The 27,912-nt window shown below is 38.6% G+C and overlaps 1 protein-coding gene across 1 annotated transcript; it reads right to left on the bottom strand.

The window, feature by feature from the left end:
* Positions 1-208: 208 nt before the first annotated feature.
* etfa (electron transfer flavoprotein subunit alpha) lies at positions 209-26,192 on the bottom strand. The gene is made up of 12 exons (XM_088641561.1): positions 26,044-26,192; positions 24,994-25,143; positions 24,075-24,156; positions 23,431-23,513; positions 21,940-22,039; positions 19,814-19,924; positions 18,853-18,954; positions 18,540-18,608; positions 18,176-18,258; positions 8,260-8,325; positions 6,010-6,090; positions 209-448 (listed from the first exon to the last, which is right to left on the bottom strand). Exons 1-12 carry the CDS (start codon positions 26,080-26,082, stop codon positions 410-412), a joined length of 1,005 nt encoding a protein of 334 aa, XP_088497687.1. The 5' UTR covers positions 26,083-26,192; the 3' UTR covers positions 209-409.
* Between the last annotated feature and the right edge of the window lie 1,720 nt (positions 26,193-27,912).

The raw sequence follows: 27,912 nt of genomic DNA, 5'->3' as shown, positions 1-27,912 counted from the left end.
AAACAAAAGAACCTTAAGAAAATGTTTGTCATTTTTGTTCTAACAGCAGGGTTAGTGCTATTGTAATATGTCCTTTTTTCCTCTTCAGAAGAGAAATTTCTATGATGCCAATCTGAAAATAAAAGTACTTCTTTGATTGTTTATGAAACTGTTGAGGGTTGACTTAACTGGGTTTCACATCAAAGATTCGACTCCATTCCTTCACAGATTAACATAATTAAAATTAGTTTTAATTACATAGAGTACAGCAAAAAAAACATACAGACTTTTGACTTATACATAAAGAATGTCTCAAAATGAGATCAGAACAAGTCTCGTAATACATTTTTAAGGCTTTTTTCTATAGAAAGTATTAACTGTTGTATTTGCTGAGAGCACAACTGGGGCAGGAGGCTCACCGACTTGAAGTTCATTTCTTCTTCAGCTGCTCAATCATTTCAGGAACAGCCTAGGAGTAAAACACAAACTTCTGTTCAGGATGTCTGAGTATTAATTGCAAAGAGCTAACCAGAGGCGTGTAAAAGAGATGCAGCAACAGCGAGTTTAAATATATATAAATATTAAAAAATCTAGACACAGATAAAATAAAGCTTGTTTTGATAACAAAAGGGATCTGCAGTGTGTATGCTTCACCTGTCGGTTTAAACAGTTATTTGAGAATCAGTCATGGTTTAACCCACAGCTACCAGCTCACAGTTCTGCCTGCTATTAATACCCTTCACTTTTATAGAGTTTTACTAAAAGACTAGAGCTCGTCACACATCACAGACCTGGTGAATAAGTAATGACATACAGCTGAACTGCTCCAAAGGAAAAAAAAGGCATTGCTCCTTCTTTTACAGCAAACAAAGAACTTGCTACCCAAGTCTGTGCCAAATCTCTGGCACTCTGTCCAACTGTGCCACTTCTGTCAAAGCCAGGGCCCAGACGCAGTTTGGCAGGCACTATAAAACCCAGCTAGGCATGTAAACAGTTGGTGGAAGGTAACAGAAAATAAACTTGAAAATAACACCAGTAGCTTGTGTTTAACTATCAATTACCATTTCCCATTCAAGGGCTAATGCTTCTCCCACAGCAGAAGGCTCCCGGATGAAATCTCCACCGATGAATTCAGGATTTCAATAATTTAGCAGATCTGCATTTCCATTAGGTGGAATAATGCATCGTACAAAATTTATTAGGGAAATAGTGTACATGTTGTTTCTTCCGACTGTCGCTTTGTCTCTTGGTTATTGAAATGCCTTTGCGTTTACTGCCCAAACCTCAGCCTTCAGCTCAGGAATAGTATTAAATGTTGGCAGCTCTCTCAGTCATTTCCCTGTGTGGCTTCGCTGTCTGGACTGTGCCAGTCGGTCTTCAGAACAAGCAAACATTCTTGGAACAACAGATGCCTGCTCATCTGAACATGCTTTCCATATTAAATCAAACTTTCTGTAAATTAAAAACGATGGAAAGATATTATTTTAAAGACCATTACCTGTGTTTTTTTGTTACATAAAACGTAACATAAAAAAACGTTTTAACTGTTAGAGTTTTTGCATGTAAACAATCAGCAAATAGTCTTTATAAGGACAGATGTACAGTACTACTTAATCACCTATTGTATTACATTTACTATTATTTCACAAATCGCAGTATGGAATAAAACCAACAGGCTTTCAGACTTTAGACACTGCCTGGAGTATACTGTATTATTGGTTGCATGTAAGGTCTGTTTTTATCTAGTGTTTTTTGTAAAACAATTTGAAAGAAAAAAAATCATCCAGGACTTACTAGCCTGCAAAGCTACAATGCAGTTACAGTATAACAGGGCAAGTTCAGGAAGAAAAGTTTTAAAATATAAAAAAATATGCTTACATTTTTTAAATTAGAAAAATATTTCAAGCCTCACAAATTCAATTTGTCATAAACCTCTGGGCTATACCATATTAAGTTATTTGGGCGCAAACCTCATTTTCAATATGAACTTTATAATTAATAACTATTCTTCTGCCTAATGTTTAATGTGCATTTGATTAATGAAATATAGGTTAATCCCGTTCCTTGGGTGTGTATGTAGGTAGGAGGTAATGTATGAGAGCACTGCTAAAGTGCAGGATTGCTTGGGTGAGCTGGGATATAAAAAATGTAGAAGGAAGTACTTCTTGTCATGATCTGAGAAAGGGCTGGCTGCATTAGCAATGACCATTAGGCATAGGGTTTAATATTTAATATTCAAAATAATTAATTAATACTCACTCACAAGGGTTTAGAATACACAGATTAACATTAATAGATAAAGGTAATTGTAGAGGTTGCACGAATTTAAAGATGAAGTCAATAACAAAGAGGTGAAAAGAATATAATTTTAAATTGAAAAAAGCTACCCCTTCCAACAGATAAACCAGCAGTTCAAGGCAGGTGCTGTATTTACTGATTTGATCAACACTCCTGTAGTTAACATTCAGACTCCACCCAGTCTCTTCTCAACTCATTTAAATCTTTGCTGCGTTATGCCCGTCTTAACCCTGAGGATGTGACCAGTTAATGGTGAACTGGCACAGGTGGACAGTATCAGACACTTCCATGACATAAACCTGAGTCAGGGCAGGTGCAAAACCTGGAAACTGGCTCAAAGACGAGGCCAGTTACAAACCCTGTCCAAATTCTGAATCATCCGAAAGTGGGTCCTAAGAATCAATCAGAAACCAGGCTCACTGAAGAACAGCTCCAATGAAATGAGAAACAGGAGAGGCGGGAATCCTTCAGGTCCTCTTGCCTACACCACCACAACAAGCAGCTCTCTCAATATTTAAGATAACTTTGCAATACACTGGAAGTCTGGGTGTTCACAGATGCCGTCAATTCTCAGCCTTTTTTTTACTGAGAAACAGCACTATACTGAAGAAGATAAGAGAGCCGCCCGGGAAGTGAGATGATATAATTTCTTGTCTTTGTAGTTTTTTGCAAACTATGCAGTCTAGTGGCTTAACGTAGGCTTTGTGCTCAAATATACATAAAGATGCTGCCTGTCCTTGGTCAGTAAGATAAGGGGCATGTATTTGGTAAGCTGGCTGTACGCCCATAATTTGAAAAGAACTAACTGTTGTCTAGTCTGCAACTTAGATATAATTAATTGGCATGCGTTGCTGTCTTATCATTTGTTTAGAATGTGTCATAGTAACTCTTTTTGTTTTAAGGTGTAAAGGACCATCTTCAGCTACTTATTTTTTAAGTCTGGTGGTTGCAAGCCGGACTTCCATCTGCATATGAACAAAGAGACTTCTGCTTCACAGACACCTGAACTTTGTCATTTGTTTGACACTACAATTTGGCGCTGCGGAGCAGGGTACTCCCAGCTGAGGGGACTCTGACAGAGAGGTGGAGAGGAAAAGCTAGGCGGCCGCTTCTAAAGAGAGGTAAGGACTCCTCTTTTCTAAAAAGTCCCTTATCCTCTCCATGTTGCTGCCGGGGGTTTTTCTGAAGCTGAAGCGAGTACAAAATAATGAGTTCATGGTGTATGTGGTGGTAGACTTCTGATAAGTGTGCCGGCTGTTTTCCCAGTAGAAAGATACTGGACGTGTTTTCCCAGTTGAAATATACTGGACGTGTTTTCCCAGTTGAAAGATACTGGACGTGTTATCCCAGTTGAAAGATACTGGACGTGTTTTCCCAGTTGAAAGATACTGGACGTGTTTTCCCAGTTGAAAGATACTGGATGTGTTATCCCAGTTGAAAGATACTGGATGTGTTATCCCAGTTGAAATATACTGGACGTGTTTTCCCAGTAGAAAGATACTGGATGTGTTTTCCCAGTAGAAAGATACTGGATGTGTTTTCCCAGTTGAAAGATACTGGACGTGTTTTCCCAGTTGAAAGATACTGGACGTGTTTTCCCAGTTGAAAGATACTGGACGTGTTTTCCCAGTTGAAAGATACTGGATGTGTTTTCCCAGTTGAAATATACTGGATGTGTTTTCCCAGTAGAAAGATACTGGACGTGTTTTCCCAGTTGAAAGATACTGGATGTAGTCTCCCAGCTGAAAGATACTGGCAGAGGATGGTGGGGTCGAGATAGAGGAATTGCTGAGACTTAGCATTCCGCCCGGTTAGTGTGGTAAACCCAGTAAACCCAGGACTGACGCACCTGATATTTGCCGTAGGCTGTGTTCTCTTTAGTTGTTGTGGAGAAGCTGTGATCTCAGGGTGGTAACCTGAGCTGTACGTGTAGTGGAGCCGGGGACGGTAACTTGGTAAGTTAAAGCTAAAGGAAAAGAACTTGGTTCGTGTGATACTGTAATTAGCATAAAGGTTGCTGAACACATGGGTGGCTGCAGAGGATAGATAATGGTTTGGTGTGAAGGAAAAAATTAGTGGAGGTGTCTGACTGGGTGTCAGAAAAAAAAAAGAAATTAGTTTAAGGCAAAGTGAAACTAAAAAGAAATATGGACTGTCAGACGGGATTTAGTCTGAACAGGAATGTAGAAAAGTGTATGAACATTGGGATAAAAATAAATAGAGAAGGGTTTTATTTTAGAGGAATATTTGAGACACCAGCTCCTTTCGGTGTAACACTTGTTAATATATCATCAAGTATTTCTTCAAGAAATAATTTTCTGTCTCATGGGTCAGGTGCTACGAAAGCTTGGACTTACCTGCAAACTAAAAACTACAAGCCAGGCTATTAGTGGTGGCTTTTTACTGTAATCCTGCTGCCCACACTGCACTTGTGATCAAGCTCAAGTTTGTAATGTTCAATTGGCAAGCTGAGGAGAATTTCTATAAGCATAGCTAACCATTTCCCACTTATAAGAGTATATGGCCACTTTATATTCTTCTTTACACTTAAAACTTCTCAAGAATATGCATCAATATTCCAAACGTCTAACAATTTATTTAACGTAAAGTACCTTCTTTCCACTATATCAAGACTAAACTGATAAGCAACAGCAAAACCGTTCAGTTCTGTAAATGCGCTTCCAACTGAACAACCATGAAAACCATTAAGAAAACTGTCCGTGATGAAAAAAATCGACGTATTCATACATCATCAGAAAGGTGCCTATTCCCGGTAAGTGATGAGACAATCTGAAGTCTGTCCTGGATGCACTCAATGACACACTTTTGTTACCAAGTAACATACTGTACATACAACAATCAAATAAGAGCCAAACAGTCCCAGCAACACCTTAATAGGGGCAAGAAAAACACGCATGTTAGAAATGTGAACTACTGTAGTTACAGGCAGCCAATATTTGGGAAGCTGAGGCACTTTGGAAGAGCAATACCAGCACTTGTTTCTTGTAACGATTTAGCAGCAACGTCAAAAACCAGACCCATCTCTGGAGCAGAAATCCCACAGGTCCTATATTTTATACGTCTGTCTAAGCCAGGTTAGGCTTAAAAGAAAATTATTCAAATATCTATGGCCACTTTTTCCAAATATATCATTCTAAATAAAAGGTACGTATTTTTCATCCTGTACAACAGAGGGGAAAATACATATCTGTACTGTCTTCCTAGTCAGAAACGAGCCTGGTTTCTAGTTCCATACTCGCTGCTGAATTAAGCGCTGAGCCAACTCATAAATGTTTAGGAGCTTTAGATCTGACAATTTCCCTCAGGTTTCTTTCCACACTTTACCTGTCATAACTGCCGATGCCACATCGAAAAATATACTGAAATTTTAAATGCTGTCATGAATTAGAAATAACAGTAATTTTGGTGCAGGCCTGCACTTAGTTCTGAACAGCGAGCTAGTGCCAGGAGTACTAACTCAGGTTTCTGTCCTACCAATAGTACAGTTGATGAAGGTGTCTGTTTGGAACATTCCTTCAGTCTGTGTTTCATTTTAGAAGAAAACAATCTTAATTTTAAAACTAGAGTGGAAATAATAATAAAATAAGATTTAAAAACACAACTGGTGAACTTATTTTTTAAAAAACATGCAGTTTTAAACATTTCAGCACTGCTTTTATTACGATCTACTTAGTATATAGCTTCTGGAGAGGGGATATGTAACAATCTTACCTTGAAAAGATCAGCAACTAAGCCATAGTCAGCAACTTGGAAGATAGGAGCTTCTGGGTCTTTATTAATTGCAACAATTGTCTGAAAATACAAGATTATACAAGATTCATTTTTCTCCTGCATACAGACAGCAGCTAAGAGACCCATGAGATGTACACCAAGGGCCTATGTTTGTGATACTGACAAATTGTCAGTATGGCCACTGTAATAAAAAACAGCCTAGATACAACAAGACACAATATTAAGATTTAGCACCACTATGTACATTTCTTCCTTAACATTTATCAGGCTTTATAAAAAATTAATTTTATTAATTGTTACATTAAAAATACATAATGCTCCTAATCTTTCTAACAAACTTAAAAACCCTATTATTTTCTCTAAAAACGAGTTATGTTTGTTTTATTAAAAACGTCTGTTTAGAACATGCTGAGCAAGAACAGTCAATGCTAAAAAACTGAAACATGATTAACATAATAGTATGTATGTATATACACACTTGATGCCTTTGATCAACACAAGAGACAAATGTTTACTCGAGGTGAATGTGGTCAAACTTCCTCTCTCTGCATGATCCACTTCTGAAACCCACGGCCCCATTCCCACATTGTTATAAGACCCTGGTCAAGATATTACAAATACGTCCCACCCAGAACATTCTTTCAAGAGCCTCTGAAGCAAGAGAAAAATACAAATAAATTATACATAGTTCTTTAAAAAGCTTCTCAGGTTCCCTTTTAAAACATACTTCTTAAGTGCACGGATATCCCGATGAAGATAACCCGCATGGCGAAAGCAGCTCACTCAGGAGACAGTTGCCATGGCTACACAGGAATTTTTACATTTCACATTTACATAAAACTGTTCTCTTCTAAGAGTGTGGAAGCAGCTTCTCCTCCATTACTTATTTTAAAAGTGGGTCACAGCAGCAACAAGAGGAGAAAGAAATAAGATAAATCTGAGATGGGCAAAAAGTAGGCTAGATTTGAACTCCAGACACAATAACTACTTAGTTCCCAGTTAGGAGACATTTATCCAACTGCACATTTAAAGGAATTATTAAACAAGGCTTTGGGCACTTCCACCGCCACTAATAAAAAGGAAAATGTACATTTTCACATCTTTCACTCTTTTATATCCGAGCTCCGTATGTACCCATGATTCCTTCTTGTATGTTTGAAAATACTCAAGTTCATAATTGTCTCAAAATGTGTTCTTTATATTCTGAAAAACAACAAAAATGTCAGCTAAACAGTATAAGGAAGCGAAAGCATATTAATATATGAAAATGCACGCCTGCTTCTTCAATAACCTGTGTCTAAGGAGGAAATTAATCATGTTTATATTGCGTGTATTCTGCTAAATTGTTCAAATACAGTTCAATATTAGTATGTAGAAAGCATTTCACCTTCCCTGACATGCAACCAAGAGTAATTAAGCTTAACAAGCAGAGGACAGCAACATTTTATTTTTTAAATCCAATGCTTTATGATGTTTTGCACTGCAGCTTAGAGGTACAGCAGAATGTTTAAGAAATGACTTTCAGAACAAGGCCGCATGGAGACTCCTGGGTGCACGCACATTTACTCTGCCAGCTAAGGCTCCTAAGAACTGAAGGCAAAAATCTGTCGCACAAGGAACAAAAGTTTGCAATCAGACATGGATGCTCTGGGCGCTCTGGATTAAACCTGTTTAAAGTTTCATTGCCTTTCTGCGGCATTTCCACATAGTGGCACCTCTGCAGAAATGTCAGAGGCATCCTTAATTCCATGGCATGCAGGCCCCATAATTGAAATTCTACATTGTCATGCATGAATTCATGTGTCAGACGGTGAAATTAGCAAACATACTTGATGGGGTTCAACAAACAGACCAGAAATAAGGCATTCTTCTAAAATGCCTGCAAATTTATGCTTGTGACGTGTTTATTTAACACACCATCTGCAGCAGGCTGTTTAAATCTCGACACAGCAAGCACACACACATTTCCATACACTATTATATGTAATTGGTTGCTCTTAAAACAATATATAGAAAATGTGTAGCATATTTCACATGCCATCAGAACATAATCAGTATTTAAGAATATGAAAAATTGTTCTTATGAAGTGTTTTTCTCACTATGAAATTCATGGTCTGTTTAAAGACGGGTGCAGTTATGCTTACTAGTTAAACTCATTCTATCCATAACATTTTTATTTCAAGGTTTTAAATAGACTTATTAAAATAGCTGAATGCTTGAAGACATACCTTGCTGTCCTTCATGCCCGCAAGATGCTGAATAGCTCCAGATATGCCAATAGCGATGTACAGCTCCTGTAGATTAAAGTGCCAATACAAGAGCAAATCTCAGTATCCACAGTATTCAAACAAGCTTGAAGACATAAAAAACAATTGGTTAACCAGGTCATAGTCCTTTTTAAAATCTATTTTTGTGCATTGCACACAGTCTAGCTATAAACAGCACTCTAAAAACACACATTTAAGAACTGATGTTAACATTTCTGTTTCAATGTCAGAGCGTGCCAAAGCAAGGAGACCGTTCAGGAGTGAACTCCAACAATGATCCAGTTCAAGAACATTAAAGGTGTGCAGAGGTGGTCTTTGTCGTTTCACTAGGAGGCCTGTGCTGGCCTCATTTGGTTTTATGTTTCTGGACTAGTCAGGAACACAGCTCCAATATATTTTGTTCCATGTAATACAAGCATACAGGTACAGCAGAATGGGTGGGAGATCACAACCACACACACTATCCAGACTAGACTGCATGGCCCAGCCAGAGGACATCTGGCGGGCTGGTGGCTATTAATACCTGGTTCTGTTAGTGTGATTAAAATAGGTTTGATTGGGACACTGTTGAGCTTTTTTAGATCTTCTGTTCTAAATAATTCTGTTACAATGCCAGCAGAACTGCACACTCTCCAGCCATTGTGACTCTTTACCTAGATATTCCTACACTAGCCTTAATCCTGTAGTTGCTGAATTCCCTGATAAGATTATTGAATTCCCATATACTGTAGATATCAGACCTTAGAATCTTAATATTACAAGTGTAGCGGCAAGGCTTATTAAAATACAGGAATTAAGTTTGCTGCTCCTTTGCCAGTCCCTCTCTCCTTCATCTCAGTGGTGCTTGATACAGAGAGGCCACTCCATTTGGTTCACAATTAAGGTGTTTCCTAGCTGATAGAGTGTCCTGATAAGGAACAACTCCCAAGGCTGAGACACATCAACCACCCAAACAAATGGTCATCTCTGGCGCCTTAAAGTCTGGGAGATTCTGGGAGAGTCTCATCCAAAGTTGTTTACAACTCTAAGGTCAGAGTGCATTGTTACTCATCATCAGCCAATCAGGAACTGGTGGGGCAGGTTAACCCCATGTGCGGCTCGGATGCCCATGAAAGTTTCAACCAATGAATGACCGTAGCGCCTCCAGGTAAAACAGGCAGCACAGGGCTTCCTCAGCGCGCCTCCTGGACATCCTCAGACTCAGCCCGGACCACCACGTAACGGCCAGTGTGTCGGAGTGCAGGATTTTCCTTTGTTCTAAGAGTCAAGAACGGAGGTCGCCAGCGCGTAACCAAAGGATCCACTCGAGGTTAGCCCTCGTGAACCCACCACGAACGCTCCCCTGATCAACAAGTAAACTACGGTCGGAACTGTGGACAGCTGAATCTAAGTATTCAGAACTAGCGCTACATCAGGAACGAACTGGTCTTCTTCCTGTCTAAAGAGTGTGACCTGCTTGGACCCGCAGTCACTTTTCTCCTGTGCAGAAACTCTGCTAGTTTCAGCCAACACTAACTAGCCGGTCTTCAGAGAGCACCAGCAGCGCATCGCAGCAGGAATCTCTTCCTCCTTCCACCACGTCGCAAGCCACAACACCACTGCCTGGCACCGAGCCAGAGAGCGCCGACTGGACACAGCAACAAGCCTTGTGTCCCAGGGAGATCTGAATCCCCACAGATCGGATGAGTATTCAACCTTCTGCATTACAGCTCGAGAATTCAATTGTTACCTCAACCCCAGTTGACATCAATTTAATTCCTATGAATGACGTACTTGCTTTTGAGTATCTACTGTAGAAGTTGTAATCCAAGTTCATTTACGAAACGGTCTAAATGAATGATATACTGAACGTATATCCCTCTTGGTTTGTAACTCTTCGTGATTGAATATATACCTTTTGTATTCTGCTAACCCTCACGATAAGATCTGTTATGTTTATAGGCACATTTTATGTATTAATAAATGTATTCTCGTGTACTAGTATCCGTGTGTGCGCGTTGTTTTGAGTTATCCCGCAAGGTTGATTCTAATAGCCATCAAATCATTTTGTGACTTACTGCTACAATTAATAATTGTCCCAGTAAAAGCACATACCCCCTACATTTACTGGTGCCTCGTGAGAGGATGCCTACACAAGCGAATGATAGAAACTACACTTGCAGACATTCAGACAACTGATCCAGCAAATGGAAAGTCAACCCAATTATCCCACAGTGGTTCTCGGACACTGGTTATTTCACGGACACTGGTTGAGTACTGAGTCTAAAGAGAAGCGACAGGGCGGCTTTTCTGTCTGCACAACACAGCAGGAAACAAATTTTATCATTTTTTTATCAAATAGTGTTCATCAAAACTGAAAAAAAATTTAGTTTTTTAAAAAATACATTTTTTCTCTCCCACTGTACGGAAAAGCACAATCAGAAAGCCTCTTCACCAAACAGTTCAGCGTGACCTAAATCAACATGGATTCAAGGAGCATTAAGTGGGTAGTAATTACCAGTACCTGAGGCATCCTCAAGGCATCTACATGACGAATAAATCAGTTGTTCTTAAGGAGGGGGTAAAGGCAGGAAATTCTACAAAGAACATTTTGTAGACAATTGTTTAATTATAACCAAAGTTTTTAGCTGTTCCAATCCTGTTCAGTGGTTATTAAACTGGCTTTGGGAACCAGACAGAGTGCAATAAGGAAAATAAACTATCACACCATGCTTTTTCTTGCTTCATTACATTCACTTTTTCAGCTCACTCGCAGTTATGCCCTTTAAGAATAAACCTTGATTTTCTTTTAATCTCAGAACAGGGGTCCAAACAGGAGTCCCTAATCCTGTTTTTCTAAGACTGTGCTTCTGGAATACCCATGGCCCTGCAAGCTTTAAAACCCAACACTTGAAATTGTGTTGATTTTGACTAAATCGTGATAAATCAAGACGTCAGGTCACTGTCTGATCTACTGAGAGAACATTTATGGAAATATGAATTTATGGTAATGATGTCATACTAACCATTACAAGCAATAAAAAGCTAATCAGTTTATGAAAAATAAGCAGTCCTTAAAAGCAGGCACACACACAATGTTTTTCTTTCCTTGAAATGAATGTGATAAGGTGTTTTACGACAACTGGTACACATAAAAGCAAGTTTTTACATACAACACCTGTAAAGGATAAAAACTGATAAAAACAGAAGAGGAAATCTACCACTGTGGAACAATAACCATGCTGTTACAATCAACGGGTTGCAAACATTACTACCACGCAAAGCAGCAATAATGCCTGGTGTCTGGCCTCTGTGAAGCTCGTTCCCACTTCACTCAACTTGTGAAGCAAGATCACCCTTTTCTACCCCACGTGTGGCGCAGTGGCCCTGCAGGTGCAAAAGCCATACTGCACATCACTTAGATGGGGGCATTTCAGCTTTGGATGAAGTGGGTCCCCTCCTGGGCTTTGGGGTTAAAAGTGCTTCATAAATTCAACACAATTACTAATTTTAGCCATCATTACAAATCAGTAAAAACTAAAAAACATGGCCATGCACTTTGGATGTATTCAAAAATTAAAAAAAAGGTTTCCCATCTAACGAAGAATTTGACCATACATTTTATTGGTGTTGCCAAGACTTTGAAACCTTAGTACAGAATATTATTGTCATAAGATAAAGTTTTGTCTTGATGAAAAAAAGAATAAACAAAATACACCTGTACCTCTTTTTGGAATGTAATTCCAGTATTTCCAGTAATTCCAGTATCCATTCTGGACCCCGAAAATGTTACCCCTTCTTTAACTTTTGTCACCAGAAAATGACAAAAGAAACAGTATCTAACATCCATACTGTGGTTTGTGCTTTAAGTACTCAAAAACACTGCATTCCTAAGTAGCAGTAACCACTCCGTAGGCTCTGTGCGGACTCTCACCCATACAAGTCAGTGGAAACGGTACATTCAATATGAAACAAGTCGTACGACTCTCTGCATTTGACGGAGGTTTATAAATGTATCTTTGTATAACTTCCTTGTAGTTTCAAAGCTGGCTTTCGTTATTGGAAGCGTGGGCAACAATTCACATGCTTTATAGAATTCAATGTTCATAAGAAGAACATAGAAAGAGGTACGGGTGTAAATGTATTGTACAAGTTGGCATAAATCATGAGCTTTAAACCTGTTCTCAACAGTGACAAATTCAACAGCCTTTGACTAAACAATCCCTCATTTCCAGTTTATACCAGAATTGGTAAAAATGGAACAAACGTTTTAAAATAAGCAGGTAGCAAATATATTATAAAATATACAACTGTATTTATCATTAAGATTTGGTTCACATCAGCTCTATTTCAGTAGCAAAAGCATACTTTTGCTTGAGACACACATTTGTCTGTAGAATAGTTTGTAAAATGTCTGCACAAAAGTTAATGATTAGTGTTGCAAGAGGTCTGTAAGCACCAAACTAGACCAAATGAAAACTATACAATAGCCAAATGTCACACTGAAATTAACCCAATTCACTCATTATAGTTTTGAAATTACAAGCTACCTAGGAACAGAGGCTAAACAAGTTTAAGCAATCCTATAAAACACAGTGATACAAAATTATATAAACATAATATAATAAAATGTTTCCATAAGATAAAAATAATTAATAAAAATCCACATGTGCCACTAATTCCATGTTTTAAGTACAAATTTATACCAAACTTAAATTTAAACCAACTCTATTCTTATACCTAACAGGCTGGCATGTCCAGAATGTCCAAAACAAAACCCAGCATGTCTCAGAAAAGCTTGCCCTAAGACAAGGATGCTACAAGTCTAAAACTCCCCAAGTACGCTGCAACTCCAACCAGCTCTAATCCTCTTCACTTCAAGAAGCTTTTCAAGGGCTTTGATCAGGCAGGCCGTGTAATTACTCTTAAGAAGAGCGCTTAGGGTGTCTGCCAGAGTGCGGGGCCCAGCAGCATTTCCATTTTCTCTCCTGGGAGCACCACATCAATTGCTTTCAGCTAAATGCACTCACATATGAATATTTTAGTACAATTTAATGTTTCTGCACCAGCCCCTGAGGAGCAGAGCATCAATTTGTGAACACAGTTCTCCTGGAGTTAAAAGCCAGGCCGGATAATACAGTATGAAAGGGGCTGTCAATCTAGTGCTTTTTGCGAGCTGGGGGCGAGGGGGGGGGGTGGACTAGTCTGTGTTCCCTGGTCCCCAGCTGCATGGAAACAGCTCTCCAAAGTTTTCCACTTCAGTCTACTTCTGGACAGACCTTCATTTCAAAATATATACAGAGGGAAAGGAGAGAGAAACAAATGGCCAGACAATTTGCCAAGCTTGGTCAGTTTTCCCTAAGCTATTATCATCTGCCGTCTAGTACCCTTCTCCCTCACAGCTGCCGAGAGAGCAGCAACTGCACCTGCCGGCCTGGTGATAAAATACCCCAAAGTGATGCAAACATCCACCCCTTTACACATGCCATCTCCCCCCAGGTGTCAGAAGACAAGGGCTTTACAAGCCGCCAGCTCGCAGGTATGTGAATACTAATGTCTACAAAGGAACAACACACCGCTGACACCACGGCCCATGCTAAGCATTCCCGAGACCCGCGTCTTCCTTCAAAATGTCATCTTCTGCACCGCCCACCCCCCTCTATGACTGCGAACAATACAAAAACAAATACGGGAATCCGCTGTTTTTAAAGCAACACCTTATGAAGTATTTAGCTGCCGATGGTAAAAACGCATTTCCTACATCACTCTTACCCACAACATACTCACTTTACACACGAGGTGAGGGTGAGAAATCCCAGAATAAATCACACCAGCTTTGTCAGGAAATCCAGTCAATCCACTAAATGGAACAGTAGGGTACGTGTTACTGAAGATGGTTTATTTAACAGCCTTGTCCACAATCCCCTACTCTCCTACACCATAAGGAGATCCATCTCCTTGGTTTGTCAGTCTTTGAGAAATCACTTTCAAACTCCTGTCAAAGGCAGCAAAAATGCACGATGATTTTAATGTCTAACGTCCCCGGCAGCCAAGGCACAGAATACTGATCCAGTTTGTTACAGACACAGTTTGAGCTAAGTTGCACGTAGTGTTATATAAAACACTTTTTTAGTAGGTCTTGCCTTTGGTTTCTGACAAGTGACCGGTGTCTTTTCAACTAAGCAACTTTCATTACTTCCCTGAAAAAGATAAACATACTTATACAATTTTGCACTTTTAGGCTTTTTTATTGACATAGAACTATAACTGCATCCCTGGTTTGAGACACTCCACTCAATTGTACACGGGCAACTAGATTGCTGAAATAAGAGCTGATATGGATCTTCTTCTCAGATGACAACCAGACTTGACGTACCATCACTGGCTTTTAAAAACTATAAGGCTGTCTTAGACATTTTTATAAAATGAAGCAAGTTTGTAACAGCAACTGCAATAATCCATGACAAAATGGATTCCACAAACCAAACATCCCATAATTAATTTAACTCCTAATTAAGCGCATAAATTCAGAGAAAATTAATGAAATATCAGATATAACCAAAATGAACAGAGAACAACATGAGGTATAAAATGCAAATTGCATATTTTACCCATCATCAATCCTCAGATACATTTAATACACTAAGGAAAAAGTGTTAAAGGAACAAATGGATGCAAAATAAAGATTAAAGCAGATAGTTTTCCCAGCCCTTTCAATGGATTTTTGATGAGGTGTTGCACTCTTCTTCAGACTGACATCTATTCCTGTAAAGGCCCTAATAAGTTAGTTAATGCTTTAGAGTATTCTACACAGAAAGAATACACGTCACGCATTTGTAAAATAAAACAAACGACAGACAGTTACACAGATCAGGCAAACCGGGGACTAGTTCCTTACCCAGCACTGCAGAAATGCCCTAAGGCAGCAATCAAAAATAAATATTAATTATTACGTGAATACTGCATTAACTCAGAAGAATTATGAATTATACATCCACAACATGGTTCCACTTTTATTATAATAATACAGAATACCATGCATGAGGACTTCTTATTTTTTATATTTTTCAGCAGATGGTTAATAAACCATCAGTTCAGGATTTTATTTTGCCCAGAAAATAAAAACAGAGGTTGCAATTAAACTCAAATACACACAGACAGCAAGCGAAAAAACTAAAAACCTACAAAAGGTAACACTGGCAGCAATTTCCAGGACCGGGGGATGGGCGAACACTTACTGTTCTTCTTGTTAGACTCACTAATGGATATGGTAAATCATTTAGGACTTCAAATCAGCCATTAACTGAATTTCAGGTGGTTTAAGCTCCCTTAATGTGTGGGTAATGACAGCTGGGATATCCCAGTTGAACAGGATAATGGAAAATTAACCTTTTTAAGCTTATTCAATTTGAAACCCTAAAATAATTTAGATTTCCGGAAGTATAACTCAAGAAGCTTGAAAATAGTGTAAAATATTTTTGCTCACGGTTGGACAGATTTGTAATGAAGAAGCCTTGCCTGCTTATTGCTATATATACCACCTCATTCTGCCAGAACATAAATTCAACTGCAGAGTTCTTTTTGCTGTATCAGAGCTCTTCCTGCAGCTCAGGGTATCACACTTTAATAATCAGACATGTGAGAGGCTTCGTAAAGACATGAAACCAAGCCAGAAACAACAGTCTTGAACCAGCATACACTTGTTTAGATGAGGTAAGAGAGGAAACAGACTACACTGCACCCACCTTTAACATTTCTTCACATTCTGATCATTAAAAAGATCTCTAGAACTGATTTTTTTAAATAAGTGTGATGCAGTCCCAATTAACCTTTTGTGCAACACTTTTGACTTCTTGTGTTAATGTGGAAACACGTCACACCACAAAGCATGTGAATTATAAAAATGTATAGAAACCATAAATTAAGAGGCATAATAAGCTAATATGCATTAAGAAACAATCAGTTGTGAAAGCCCTATTTGCTGTAAAACAAAATCTTTGGAACTCAGTGGAAAGACAGTTGATTATATTAAGGAGTCAGGACATGTGCTTGGAAGATTTTACACAATCTGCAGTGATCTAAGTGGCCCCTTTCCACCAGACAGATGCTTGAAAAAGAACAATGTGTCAAACAACATCATTCTGTCATTCAGGAGAAAACACACGCTGGCACTTGCTGTCTGAAAGGATGTTCTTTGAAACATAAGATCTACACAAATCTTTATAAAATATATGCATGAAGTATACATTCTTTACATTGTGAATGGATCATTCTTACATGTAAAAAATAAACTGAACCTATTATTAGACAACAAATGTACAAAACATTTACACGCTAGTAAGAACATGCTCAGATGATCTAGCCTGTGCAGCTCTGTTCAGCTGCAAAGAGATTAACAACTTCTGCTTATATATTACTTTAAATCAGGAGAGCATATACAACATGAATATCTTTCCGTCATCATCAGTTGCTTAATCAAAACTTATTACAATATCCACATGATTCCAGGTTTCAAGCACAGATTTTACTTCTGTGGTCTAAAGTTTCTGCATGCAGACAATCTCTCAGATCTGCATGGAGGAGTGATCGTACCTATAAGGTTGTACTTCTTCGTAACTGGTCTTCAATTACTTCCATAACTAAAAAAGTATATTGATAACACTCTTAAATAATTAACAAGAAAAGCATTTACACAGGGAAAACAGAAAAGGTCACGAAGCATTTATCACACAAAAGGACAGATACATCACATCAGATGGAACACAGTGTTTTCAACAAGAGATGGATTTCAGTAAGGCACGTTATGCATTATCCAGCAATCAGCACTGACACTTCTTTAACTGTCCGTTTTATTAAATTCACCGCAGCACTGCACACGGTCTGAAATATGGAGGCATAATGCCCCTTTCTCTATACAGACCATTCTTCAAATGACAGATGAAACCCAGAAACACGAGAGTGCTGTGTTTTCTATAAACACACCAAGACACATTCAAGACTGTTTATCTATTTTGTTTCTTTTTAAAAAAATCAATAAAATTATTCCTAAGTATTGTATATGATGCTTCTTTGGAGAGAGCAGGGGAAAAAAAAATCAATAGATATTCTGCACAAAGAGAAAGAAGCCTGAGCTTTAGTTTTGTTTGTAGGCCACACTACTTCCACCTAGCAGTCAGTTAATTGATAAGCTCTCACCTTCACGCCTGCAATTGTGCTCAGGTAGATTTATAACTGTCTTGATAAATGTATATTTAAAAACGATCTTTGCAACATTCCAAGAATGCAAGTTCAGTCCCTGCGAGTTCTTGTCAGATTCTGAGCTTTCTAAGGAGCTTGCAAACCTGCTTGTCATTATTTGCGATGATCTGAAAAACAATGCTAGTTGTAGAGGTTTTGAAACTATGTAGTTTAGACCTTATGGACACTACAAAAGACATGAAGAACAATGATACCAGGTGTGATGAAGGGTCCTGGCTTGATACGTTATCCCTTTAAATACGACTATTGCAAAGTCTAATGTAAAGTCACTAGTGGTCATGGAAAAAAACTACCAAATACCATTCATTTATACAGAACTATGTGCTAGGTTATGTCACTGCAGTGTCTAAATTGAGACTAGCCTTATTGCACCAAGTCTGGTTGGTTTTTTCTCCCCATGACAACAGACTTTTCCATTTCGGCTTTATTACAGTCATTTAGTTCATGCCTTCCACATAAACACATTACTGTGAGCCTGCATCAATCACTCAGAAACACTACCCATGGCAAAACAGTAGGTCTTAATTTTGTTTTACAAGACACGGCAAACAAAGGCTAACATTCACATGCATTACAGTGCATAATATCACAAGAAAGAGACATTTATGCACTTTTCACTATATAAAACTTTACTACTTACAGGTGCCACGATTTTTCCAGTCTGTCCAACCTGCATGTCATTGGGAACAAAGCCAGCATCAACAGCAGCTCTTGAAGCTCCCACTGCACAGAGAACACAATTTCACTTTTACTGCACAACATTGTTGAAAAGCCACTGCACTCAATAGTGTGAAAGCTGCATCTGAAGTAAACCCAATAACCCCCAAGTCAAAAGGAAATACAATGCATATTTTAAAAAGAAACACTATTCAGTTATGCTCAGCATGTAGTATTCTAGCATAATGCACAATACAATTCACTTCTAAATAACCTCAGCTTGCTTGCTGCCTATGCTCTTTTGTCCACGATGCCTTAAGAGGTACCAGAGGTTTTTCTGTGCATACCTGCAGCATTCAATTTGTCAGCCAGGTCATATAGCAGCTTGAAGTTTTCTCCGCTCTTCAGCCCTCTCCCTAATTGAAACAAGCACAAAAACAGTTACAACACCTACGGTAAAACAAACTGCTGAACTAGACCAGTCAACCATCCAACACGCGATACAACAATCCAGTGCAATCACCTTGAAAATACACTTCAATACTTGCAAGATCACACACTCAAGATTGTTTGGCTTTTCATTAATAAGGGCCCCCGTCAACCGGTCATAATGTGCATCCCATTTGTACAATGGGCAAAAGTGAACTGTGAAGCTCTTACCTCCAGACACCACCACCTTGGCACTGGTCAGCTCGGGCCGATCACTCTTGCTCAGGTTCTGTTCTAGCCACTCCGACAGGCCCACAGCACCAGTGGGAGTAACTGGAGGACGAGCAAAGCATACAGCAATATCTCTATTACTACCCCTTACTCATTCATGCCCAAACCACGACAGGCAAGATCCTTCCTCTTTCAATAAACCCTTTGCCCGTAGAAGGTTGCAGTGAGTCAGAGCCTAACCCAGAAATCACAGGGCTCAAGGCCACACTACACCCCAGACGGGACACCAGTCCAGTGCAGGGCTCACACACAGGGGGCAATCAGGAGACACCAACTCAAATGCCGTAGACAGCATGTCTTGGGACATTGGAAGAAAAAAGGACAACCCAGAAAAAACAGCACAAACCTGTTTAGAACACACAAACTCTGCACAGACAGAGCCATATTCAATCCTAGGAACCTGGAGCTGTGAAGCAAAAGTACTACACACAGAACCAACTTATAATTTATATAATCATTTAATACTGAAAATTTAAATTCTCTGAATAAATCTGGGCTAAAATGGTCCCAACAATTCTTGCACGCTTCAAAACTCTGGGGACAAAAACATCAGGTGCTCGACTTGACAGCATTTCTGTCCGTTGACTTATAGCAGTGGAATTAGATTTTAAAAGTCCCCCATGCAGAACCTATGACATTTCGACTAGATGTACATTAAATGTATAATTGACCATGATAGTTATCATTGGCAAAGCAGAGGTCCGTACGAGCTCCAGGACGTGCCTGGCCAGCATTTCAGAAATCACAGGATTGTGCTGTTTTTGATCGGCAAGATCGCAGTGGAAGATCACGGTTCATAAAAGGTTTGTTCTGGACTGTCCTCAATGCCAACAAAGTGGATAAGTTCAAAATTATCCTCACTGAGCTGGACTGGGAGAGATGTGGTGGCCAGAAATCTTACCTTGTTCAGTAGCAGCACTGCCTCCAGACACAGACGCAGCTTCAAAGGAAGTCCCTCTGACAGTGAAGACCTTCACTTTCTCATTGCACTTCACAGTACTGAGAGCATTCCCTAGAACAACACCAAAAGGCAGGTCACACACTGCTCATCCCCTCTCTCACCAGGCACAGCTCCTGCAGTGAGCAGCTCAAGTACAATGGGCTTCGTGACTGTGTCATAGTATACTTGGTTCAGAGCCTGGAAAGCATAACTATTATGGGAATTACTCATTGGCAAGTCTTTTACTGAATCATTTCAAACTCATCATTTAAAAATGACAATGATAAAATAAATCCGATTTGATAAGAAATTCTATCAATCCAAGCTCACAAGAATTTGTTTAGTTTTTTTTAAAGAAATGAGGGCAATAAGTACATTTGTTTGACTACAGTACTGGATTGGCATGCTTATACTGCTAGGCCCATTCATGGAGTAACAGAAGAACGGATTGGGCTCTTCAGGTCAGTTTGTGAGTTACTTCAAATAAGAGCAATTTTTAAATTCTATATTTATCAAATATTTTTCATGTGGCAAAACAAGTTGCACTATATTTACAATATCAAATCTACTCTTGGATGCAGAAAGCACAGGTAAAAAAGTGCTTGTTGTCCCCCAGGTATCTGCATCAGACATTTATACATGGTTCTCAAAGGGGAAAATAAAACATTTTGACTTCCAAAGGACAAAGTCTGATTAGATTACGTTATTAAACAAAACGTGGATCGAGATAGAGAATTAATGATTTTATAATGTTTGAGAGCAACCTAAACAGATCTTAGTATCTCCGTTATGCTATCATCAAAAGTTGAAAGATTGGAATTGATAACAAACTCTTCAGCCTTTATGCCCCTTAGCGTTATCTTAAAAAATCACCCTGCTTTTAGTCTATCTCCTAGTTCCTTTCCGATTGCTTTTCTGCTTAGTACACACCCTTGTTCAGGGTGACCTACAATACATACAAGAAATTTACTTTAGGATAACAACACACATGTACATGTAACAAACAAACACAAATTTGCACAAAAGTGCAATCCTGAGCAGAATGAGATAGTAATTTCAATTCAAATAATACTCAGAGTGGATACCAAGATGCCGTGGAGGCCCATTTTCCAAATACTCAAGTGAACTGGAGCAATAAGTTAACATCAAAAGCTTTATTAACAGATATGACACAATCATTGTAACCAACAACTTAAAAAAAGAACAGCAGTTCATTTCTTTCAAAAAGGGTTTCCGTGTACAAGAATTTGTAGTTTATTCTTGAGGATCCTTGCACGAAGCTCATTGGAGCTTGAACCCTCTTTTGTTCAGGCAGTGCCAAAGACTTGAGTGGCTAAGTTCACTGGATGCTATTTATATTTTATGACCTTACGTACACAGTGGAGAGAAGATTCAATATATAGGAAGTGCTAAATATTTCCTCTGGAAGAGATTTTGTCCAAAACGACAGATGGGATCACTGTAGTCTGAACTTTCAAAGTCTGCCGCTTCTGATCCCAAAAAGCAAGTCTAAACACTTTACAATTTCCCTGGAGCTTTTAATATTAGAGTAATACAAACTCCTAAAAGAGTAAAGTCCAGTGAGCCAGGGCTATTCAAGGCAGTACGTTTCGGGTTTTCATAAACAAAATGGAAGCATTTCTCAAAGTTCTGACACTATAACACTGTGTGGCAAACACCTGCACACTGCTCCCCTTTTCTCTGGATTCTTCACTAAAATGCCAGTTTACATTATATTATAAAACCTGAACACTTTGCTCACAGTGCCGCAGAACATTTTGCTCATGGTAAAATAAATTTCTGGCTACAGCTATGCTCTAAAGTAGTGATGCATATACTGTAATTACTGTATGACTGAAAATGAGCTGTACTACATACAGTATTTATTTTCTTTGCAAAGATAGACCCCCCCCCTACTGTGAACTTGAGTTTCATAGATCATACCAACCTTTTTGGCACCTCTGAGGGCCTTATATTGCAATTATTTAACATTGACTTATTTTCATTTATATGTACTCATTGGTTTCTTGAAAATAAAATTAGAAAAAAGCATCAATATCTTACGTCCGCTAAAACTAGACACTCACCAGCATAGATTGTTCGAACAAAGGTGTCTGGAGATTTTATCTCAATGATATCAGAGATGGGGGCAACATCAAGTTTGGCAGCCACTCTTGGAAGAAGGTTCTGCAAAACACAAAAGCAGGAAGTGAATTAATGTACAGAAACATAATATAATCAGAAACAAAAAGCAGACTTTTTATGAAAATATCTGCATAAAATACCACTTGGAGAGTGCACTGAAAGTTTAAATTCAAGATACTTCCGCCACAGATTTGGCCCCATTCAAATGCAATTGCATTAAGCTGACTCTAAAAATCAGAAACTGGATTAAAACAGTAGCCCTGGTACGTAAAAGGAAAGTTTTGTTTCAAACAAATTTCTGATTTCAGTCTGGTTTCAGCTTGAGAAAAAAAAGTTCTTCAGTGTAAACTATGCATTAGCTTTAACATGAAAATGAAGAGAGAGTAATTAAAAGTGGTCTTTGACAAATGATAACCCAAGCATTTTATTAATAAAATGAAATTGTATCCACCAGAAGAGGATGCATTATGTGAAATGCATTCAGCTATTCAGGGAAATAAAGACTAATATCCTGCTTCGGTCAATATGAGTCAGGTTATAATATACAAGATATTGTTTAATGCACTGTAATTCAATTTAAATACCATTAGATCAGCAAGTTGACAGTTCTGTTCCAGAATGACAGATTACAAAACTTGTAATTGAGGATAGTACTACACATATTGTGGATGCTTTCTTAGGAAAATTGAAATAAGCCCCTATCAGAGACATACAAGGTGCATTTTTAAATATACAGGGACAGTAGACTGATTGAAGAAAAGCTTCCCATATTAATAGATGGAATCTTGGGGAAATTTGATCATTTTTTATTCAGATGCAGGACCTTCCACATAAATCATCCTTAATAATTAATTTATACTCGAAATGTACACATTCCAGGCCTTCCTGGTAAACTTTATATAATTTACATATATTAAATACTCATCCATATCCAAAACCAAGACAATGTCCCCACAAAATATACTTTATTTTCAGAAACTTCCAGTCAGACAAACATTCTCTGCAACCTAATGGTATAAAGGAGGAGCACTGGGATCAGAGCAACCAAAAAAACTTATGGACTAAATTCGTTACAAACAGCACCTGATTCGATTCCAGAATGCAGCTGTGTACAATAATGGTACAATAAACAGGTTTTGTACCTTTTTCAGTATGTAGATAGAAAGGCTCATTGTACAAAAGGGGATAAGTGCTAAATGCACTAGACAAGTTCCACTTTTCTGCACCAGAGCTCACAGTGAAACAAATCCAAATTCTGCATTAATGCTTCATCCCGAAATATCATACGCAATTCCATCGCCCTGGCTTCTCAATACTGATGCAATTACCAGCACAAGATGGAACTGCTCAGGAGAGATATACAAGAATTAGTAAAACCAGGAAACAGTAGAAGGTAACTCTCTGCGATTTCCAGACTGACAGGTTTCCCTTACTTTTCCAAAAGCAGAAGCCCCAGCGCAGATGTGTGTGAAGCTGAACTGATTGTGGGTTGCCAGTATCAAGGGGGTCAGCTCCTCTGCAAAGAGAGACAGTACAGTCACCTGGTTAACACTCTGCTAACAAATTCCAATTTACTGGTGCCGACTGAACTGATGAGAGATTGTTGACATGCCTTTCTTGAGCACAGTGTAAAACTCATCAGTCTACTGTAGTGTTTTCTAAACAACATCTGTAACATGCCTACAGTACATCTGTAATACACACGGCTGAAGCTGAAAAGAAACAGGAGTAATTTGCACGCAGTGACAGTCTTAAGAAGTAGAAATTCACATGTAGAAAATTTACAGAAATTAAAGTTTTGCCATTAACATGTTTGTCCTTAGTAAAAATGGGTGTGCTGTGTGTAGTTTAATTAAGAACTGTTCAAAGATTGATACATGCTTGGCTTAAGAGTTTTGACACTTATGAGTCAACCACAGTGTATTACTCTGAGATTCAGGTTTTTTACACCTAGTTTTGATGTTATCTGATTAACAATGCATTAGGACTGCAATCAAAGTACTTGTTAATCCCTAACAATCAACCTGTAATAAAAACAATAACAGTCCCCAAGTGAAGCGATATAAAACAAAATTACCTGGCAATAAACCTTTGTATGCATCATGCTGAGCCACCAAAATCTTTTTAACTCCCTGGACTTTACTTAGTTCTTCAGCAACCTATGGACAAAAACGCAAACTAAATTAATAAATTATGTATTAATCAGCATATACACTGTCAGACAGATGGTTAATCTGCAGCCTACCTAACCTAATCACTTCTTTTTTGACAATGCAGGATTGAGAATATAAATATAATACAAGAGGTTTAAACTTTTAATTCATTATAAAACTGTATGGTAAGGTGCAATTGTTGGACAAAATGTATCTAAAATATCACAGAGAAAATGGGGAACCACTTTTGATGTTGATATGATAAGCAAATCCTTCTTTTTGTAGACAGGTTTTTATTCACTTAAATTTTGTAAAACAAAGAACTATAATCACATAGTTCTGTATAATAAAACAACACCAGCTCATTCCCAACACCAAAACAGATGGTGTCCCCCTCCACGTTTCCAGTCAAGGGAGAACTAAATAAGAGTAAATCAGCTACTGTATACGAGGATCCCTTTTTAAGGCAGGAACCAAACCAAAGCCTCAGCACAACAACACCCTTCCCACAGCTTTGTTGCCAACCAAGAAAGGTGTCTTCTCAGCTCAGTTCAAAAACAGAACCCATAGAAGGAAAGCGCCAATATAATTGTATTTTTTTAGTTGTGCTGAAGGATGTGGTATGTGTACAGCAGTGTGTCAGAGTGTGTTTACCAGCAAACCCACAAAGTTAAAGTGTTATAGGTAACAAGCAGAGATGAGCCAAGACTTCCGTGCAGAACTAACAAGGACAGTGACCCAGGGCTACCCTAAGTGCTCTTAGAATGGTGATCCTGTAACCTGACATGCCATGTAACCGTGACTTGGAGAAAACAGCCATTCAAATCAGTCATAGCCATTTACCTTGGTACAGCTAGTTCCAGCAACCAAGCAGGAGACCTCCCCTCCCAGCTTGCTGGCAGCTGTGATGGCATTCAGTGTGATGGGAGTCAGCTTCTCATTGTTGTGCTCTGCCACTACCAAGGTACTCTGAAACCTCTGGAGGAGACTGGCCTGGAGGGAACAACACATCAATCAACAACAGCTGTATTATTTCCCTGGTTCATCTTTAAGACATACTGTGAGGTCACCCTGCTTATAGAACCGTGCTGCTTCAATCACTCTCATTGATTAGGACTGTTAGACAATGTGTGCAACACAGCAGAAGCATTACAAGCGTCGGCATTCTGAAAATACCGATACACAAATCAATTACCAATACAGCTTGAAAAAAAAATATGAGTCACCTCAACAAATCACAGACGTCTAAAAATAAAGCTGTAAAGCTTCACTGAAAGCTTTTAAAAACTGCTTTTGCAAAGTAACAAAATACCACCCAGCTGCTGGAAGACAAGGGCTACATTTCATTTAATGTCCAGGTGGAAAAATATAAATTCTTATTTTTTCCCCCACGAATGGGAAACGTGTCAGTGATGACAGGGTTGGTGAAATACATGTGCCGTGAACAAACCGAAAATGAAGAATTATTCTGTGGAAAACGTCATTGCGCATTTCAATTCTTCTGGCTTACACAACCACACCTATAGCCTGGACGTATGCAAAGACCAAAATGGGACTTGAATGCGTTTCGTAACTGTTTTGCAACGCTGCATACCTGCAGAACGAGCGATCTCTCTTCATGTCTTGCAAGTCCTAATCCACTCCTTAAATGCACACCTAAATACTATAGCCAGTCGAATTCCCAGGGTAGACAAAGTTCAATACTTAGCGAACAAAGTACATATTATAAGAAGCCTGTAGCCATCGATCAATGCGCACTGTCCCACAAGAGGACACCCAAAGCCTGACCTCTGTCCAATGCCCCCCGAGCGCTTTTCGGCCAGCTGTTACAATTAAGGGCTCACGATTACAAATCTCTTCGCGTTTCTTTCTCTGTCTGATACAGCTACTCACCACTTGTCTCACGTTTTGCTTGTTAACGACTTTGTACATGTTTTACGAGATCTTTTTGAGCAGCAGCTAAAAGACCCCCACTCCAAGAGAGAATCCCTTCTATCGCGAGAAGAAAACAGCCTGCAAAGCGACGAGTGATTGGACCTACAGCAACTTCCGTTCAAATAAACTTTACTTGTACAACTTCGTCGCATTCTCCCAGACAATCCAGCTGTTTGCATAGTTGCAAAGAATGCAGACTTGGCGTGGGTCGGTTGACAATGTAGACAATGTCGAAACCGCTGTAAATACTTAAAAATGTCCGGAGTATGCTCAGTTTTATTTACAGTAGTCATCCAAACTGCGGCGTACTTCATACGTGTAAAACTGCTTACCCAAGTTCAGGACCAGTCCCATTTGCTTTCCCAGTTAAGCTTGACGTTTATAAAGGAACTGGGACAGGGTTTATTCCCTGCTGTGTTTCCTTTCTTCTCTTTTCAGCAGGAAGTAAACCCGTTACCTGTTCCTTTGCACCCCACGCAAGCTGACGCAGCTAGTATTATCTCAAAATATAACAAAAAGAACAACAGATACGACTGAAAGACAGTAGGTCTGATTGGTTTGATTGGTGCTTTGCACGGATAACTAGATATTCAATAGAGCGACTGCAAAGCAGCAATTCTTTTAAACAACCAAAAAATTGTTGGTTGAAAAAAAATTACTTGTGCAGTAGCATCTTCTGAACCTTGCACTACAGGCTAAACAATACTAAATACAGTTATAATGCTGATGATTATTTTACTCTTTGCCCTTATTCAAAAAGCACTATTCTGTGACTCTACTGTAATTTTAGCTATTTAATGATAAAACATACTCCTGATAAATCGGTATTTGGTATTTTGTAGCCTTTTAGTGTTATGGATGTGAAAGAAGAACTAATGATATTAATGACAGAAAGCACTTAACAAGTCAATTAGGTCTGATTGGTAAATTGAATGGATTAATTACTACGACACTTGATCTTAGCTCTTCGTGTGTAGTTTACCTTGAACTGTTTTGTACACACCGATCAATGTGAATTATTGGTTTTTCAGTGAAACTGTTTTTTTGTCACTTAAACCTCTGTTAACTGTGGAAGTTTTATAATAGAAAATTTAAACATTTTTTTCATCTCTCCGATACTTAATGTGTAAAACCATTGGTAACAATCTAGTGTACAGAATGACACAAGTATTTGTTCCACATGCAGTTTTATGTGTATACTTCACTTTACGTCTATAGGAACATCTACGTAATACCACAGAAACCAAACAAATTAAAGACTTTTAACCCCTTCTTTATAATACATTTTTATAATCTTATATAAGACTTAAGTACATTTAAAAAACAAGTAGCTGTAGCAAAAAAAAAGTTTTAAAAATGTTGAATTCCGATGCACTAAACGAGAAAGATCAATCTGTTAAACAGCATGTGCAGACTGTGAGTGTGAGGGCTATGGACTGAGGCAGATAAACTATTTCATATCATATCCCCACTGCCACGTGCACTTAGAATCACACACTGACTCACAGTTCTAACTTAACACCATAATTAAGGTGAAAACGTTCATCCCAAATGAAAAACGTTACTGAAAAAAATATATAGGGCAGCCCACTTCCTCAGCAGCATACAAGAATATCTTTCATCGGAGAACCGGCAAAATGTGTAATAATTACAGTAGTATATACGAAGAACTTATTGCAATAAGTTTCCCCGTAGTGTAAATATGGTTCAAGGACTTGGATATTTTGCCTGTAACTAAATTTATTTTTATTGTTGTTGTAGTTGTTGTTATTTTAACGTGGCGTTTACCTCATTTGTATCGGGAAGTTCTAGATGTAATGGAATTAA

The sequence above is a fragment of the Lepisosteus platostomus genome, chromosome 7 (assembly GCF_059453375.1).
Source record: "Lepisosteus platostomus isolate fLepPlt1 chromosome 7, fLepPlt1.hap1, whole genome shotgun sequence".
Lineage (NCBI taxonomy): Eukaryota > Metazoa > Chordata > Actinopteri > Semionotiformes > Lepisosteidae > Lepisosteus > Lepisosteus platostomus.
The sequence above is the reverse complement of the archived record's forward strand: the minus strand, read 5'-3'. Positions and strand labels throughout refer to the sequence as shown.

Excerpts from the sequence above, each read along its gene's own strand:
- etfa (XM_088641561.1), bottom strand. The coding sequence starts at position 26,082 with ATGTACAAAGTCGTTAACAAGCAAAACGTGAGACAAGTG. Across the intron at positions 19,925-21,939 it reads TGTTCGAACAATCTATGCTG|GGAATGCTCTCAGTACTGTG; the intron begins GTGAGTGTCTAG and ends GTGTTGTTCTAG. Across the intron at positions 8,326-18,175 it reads CTGGAAAAATCGTGGCACCT|GAGCTGTACATCGCTATTGG; the intron begins GTAAGTAGTAAA and ends TTTAATCTACAG.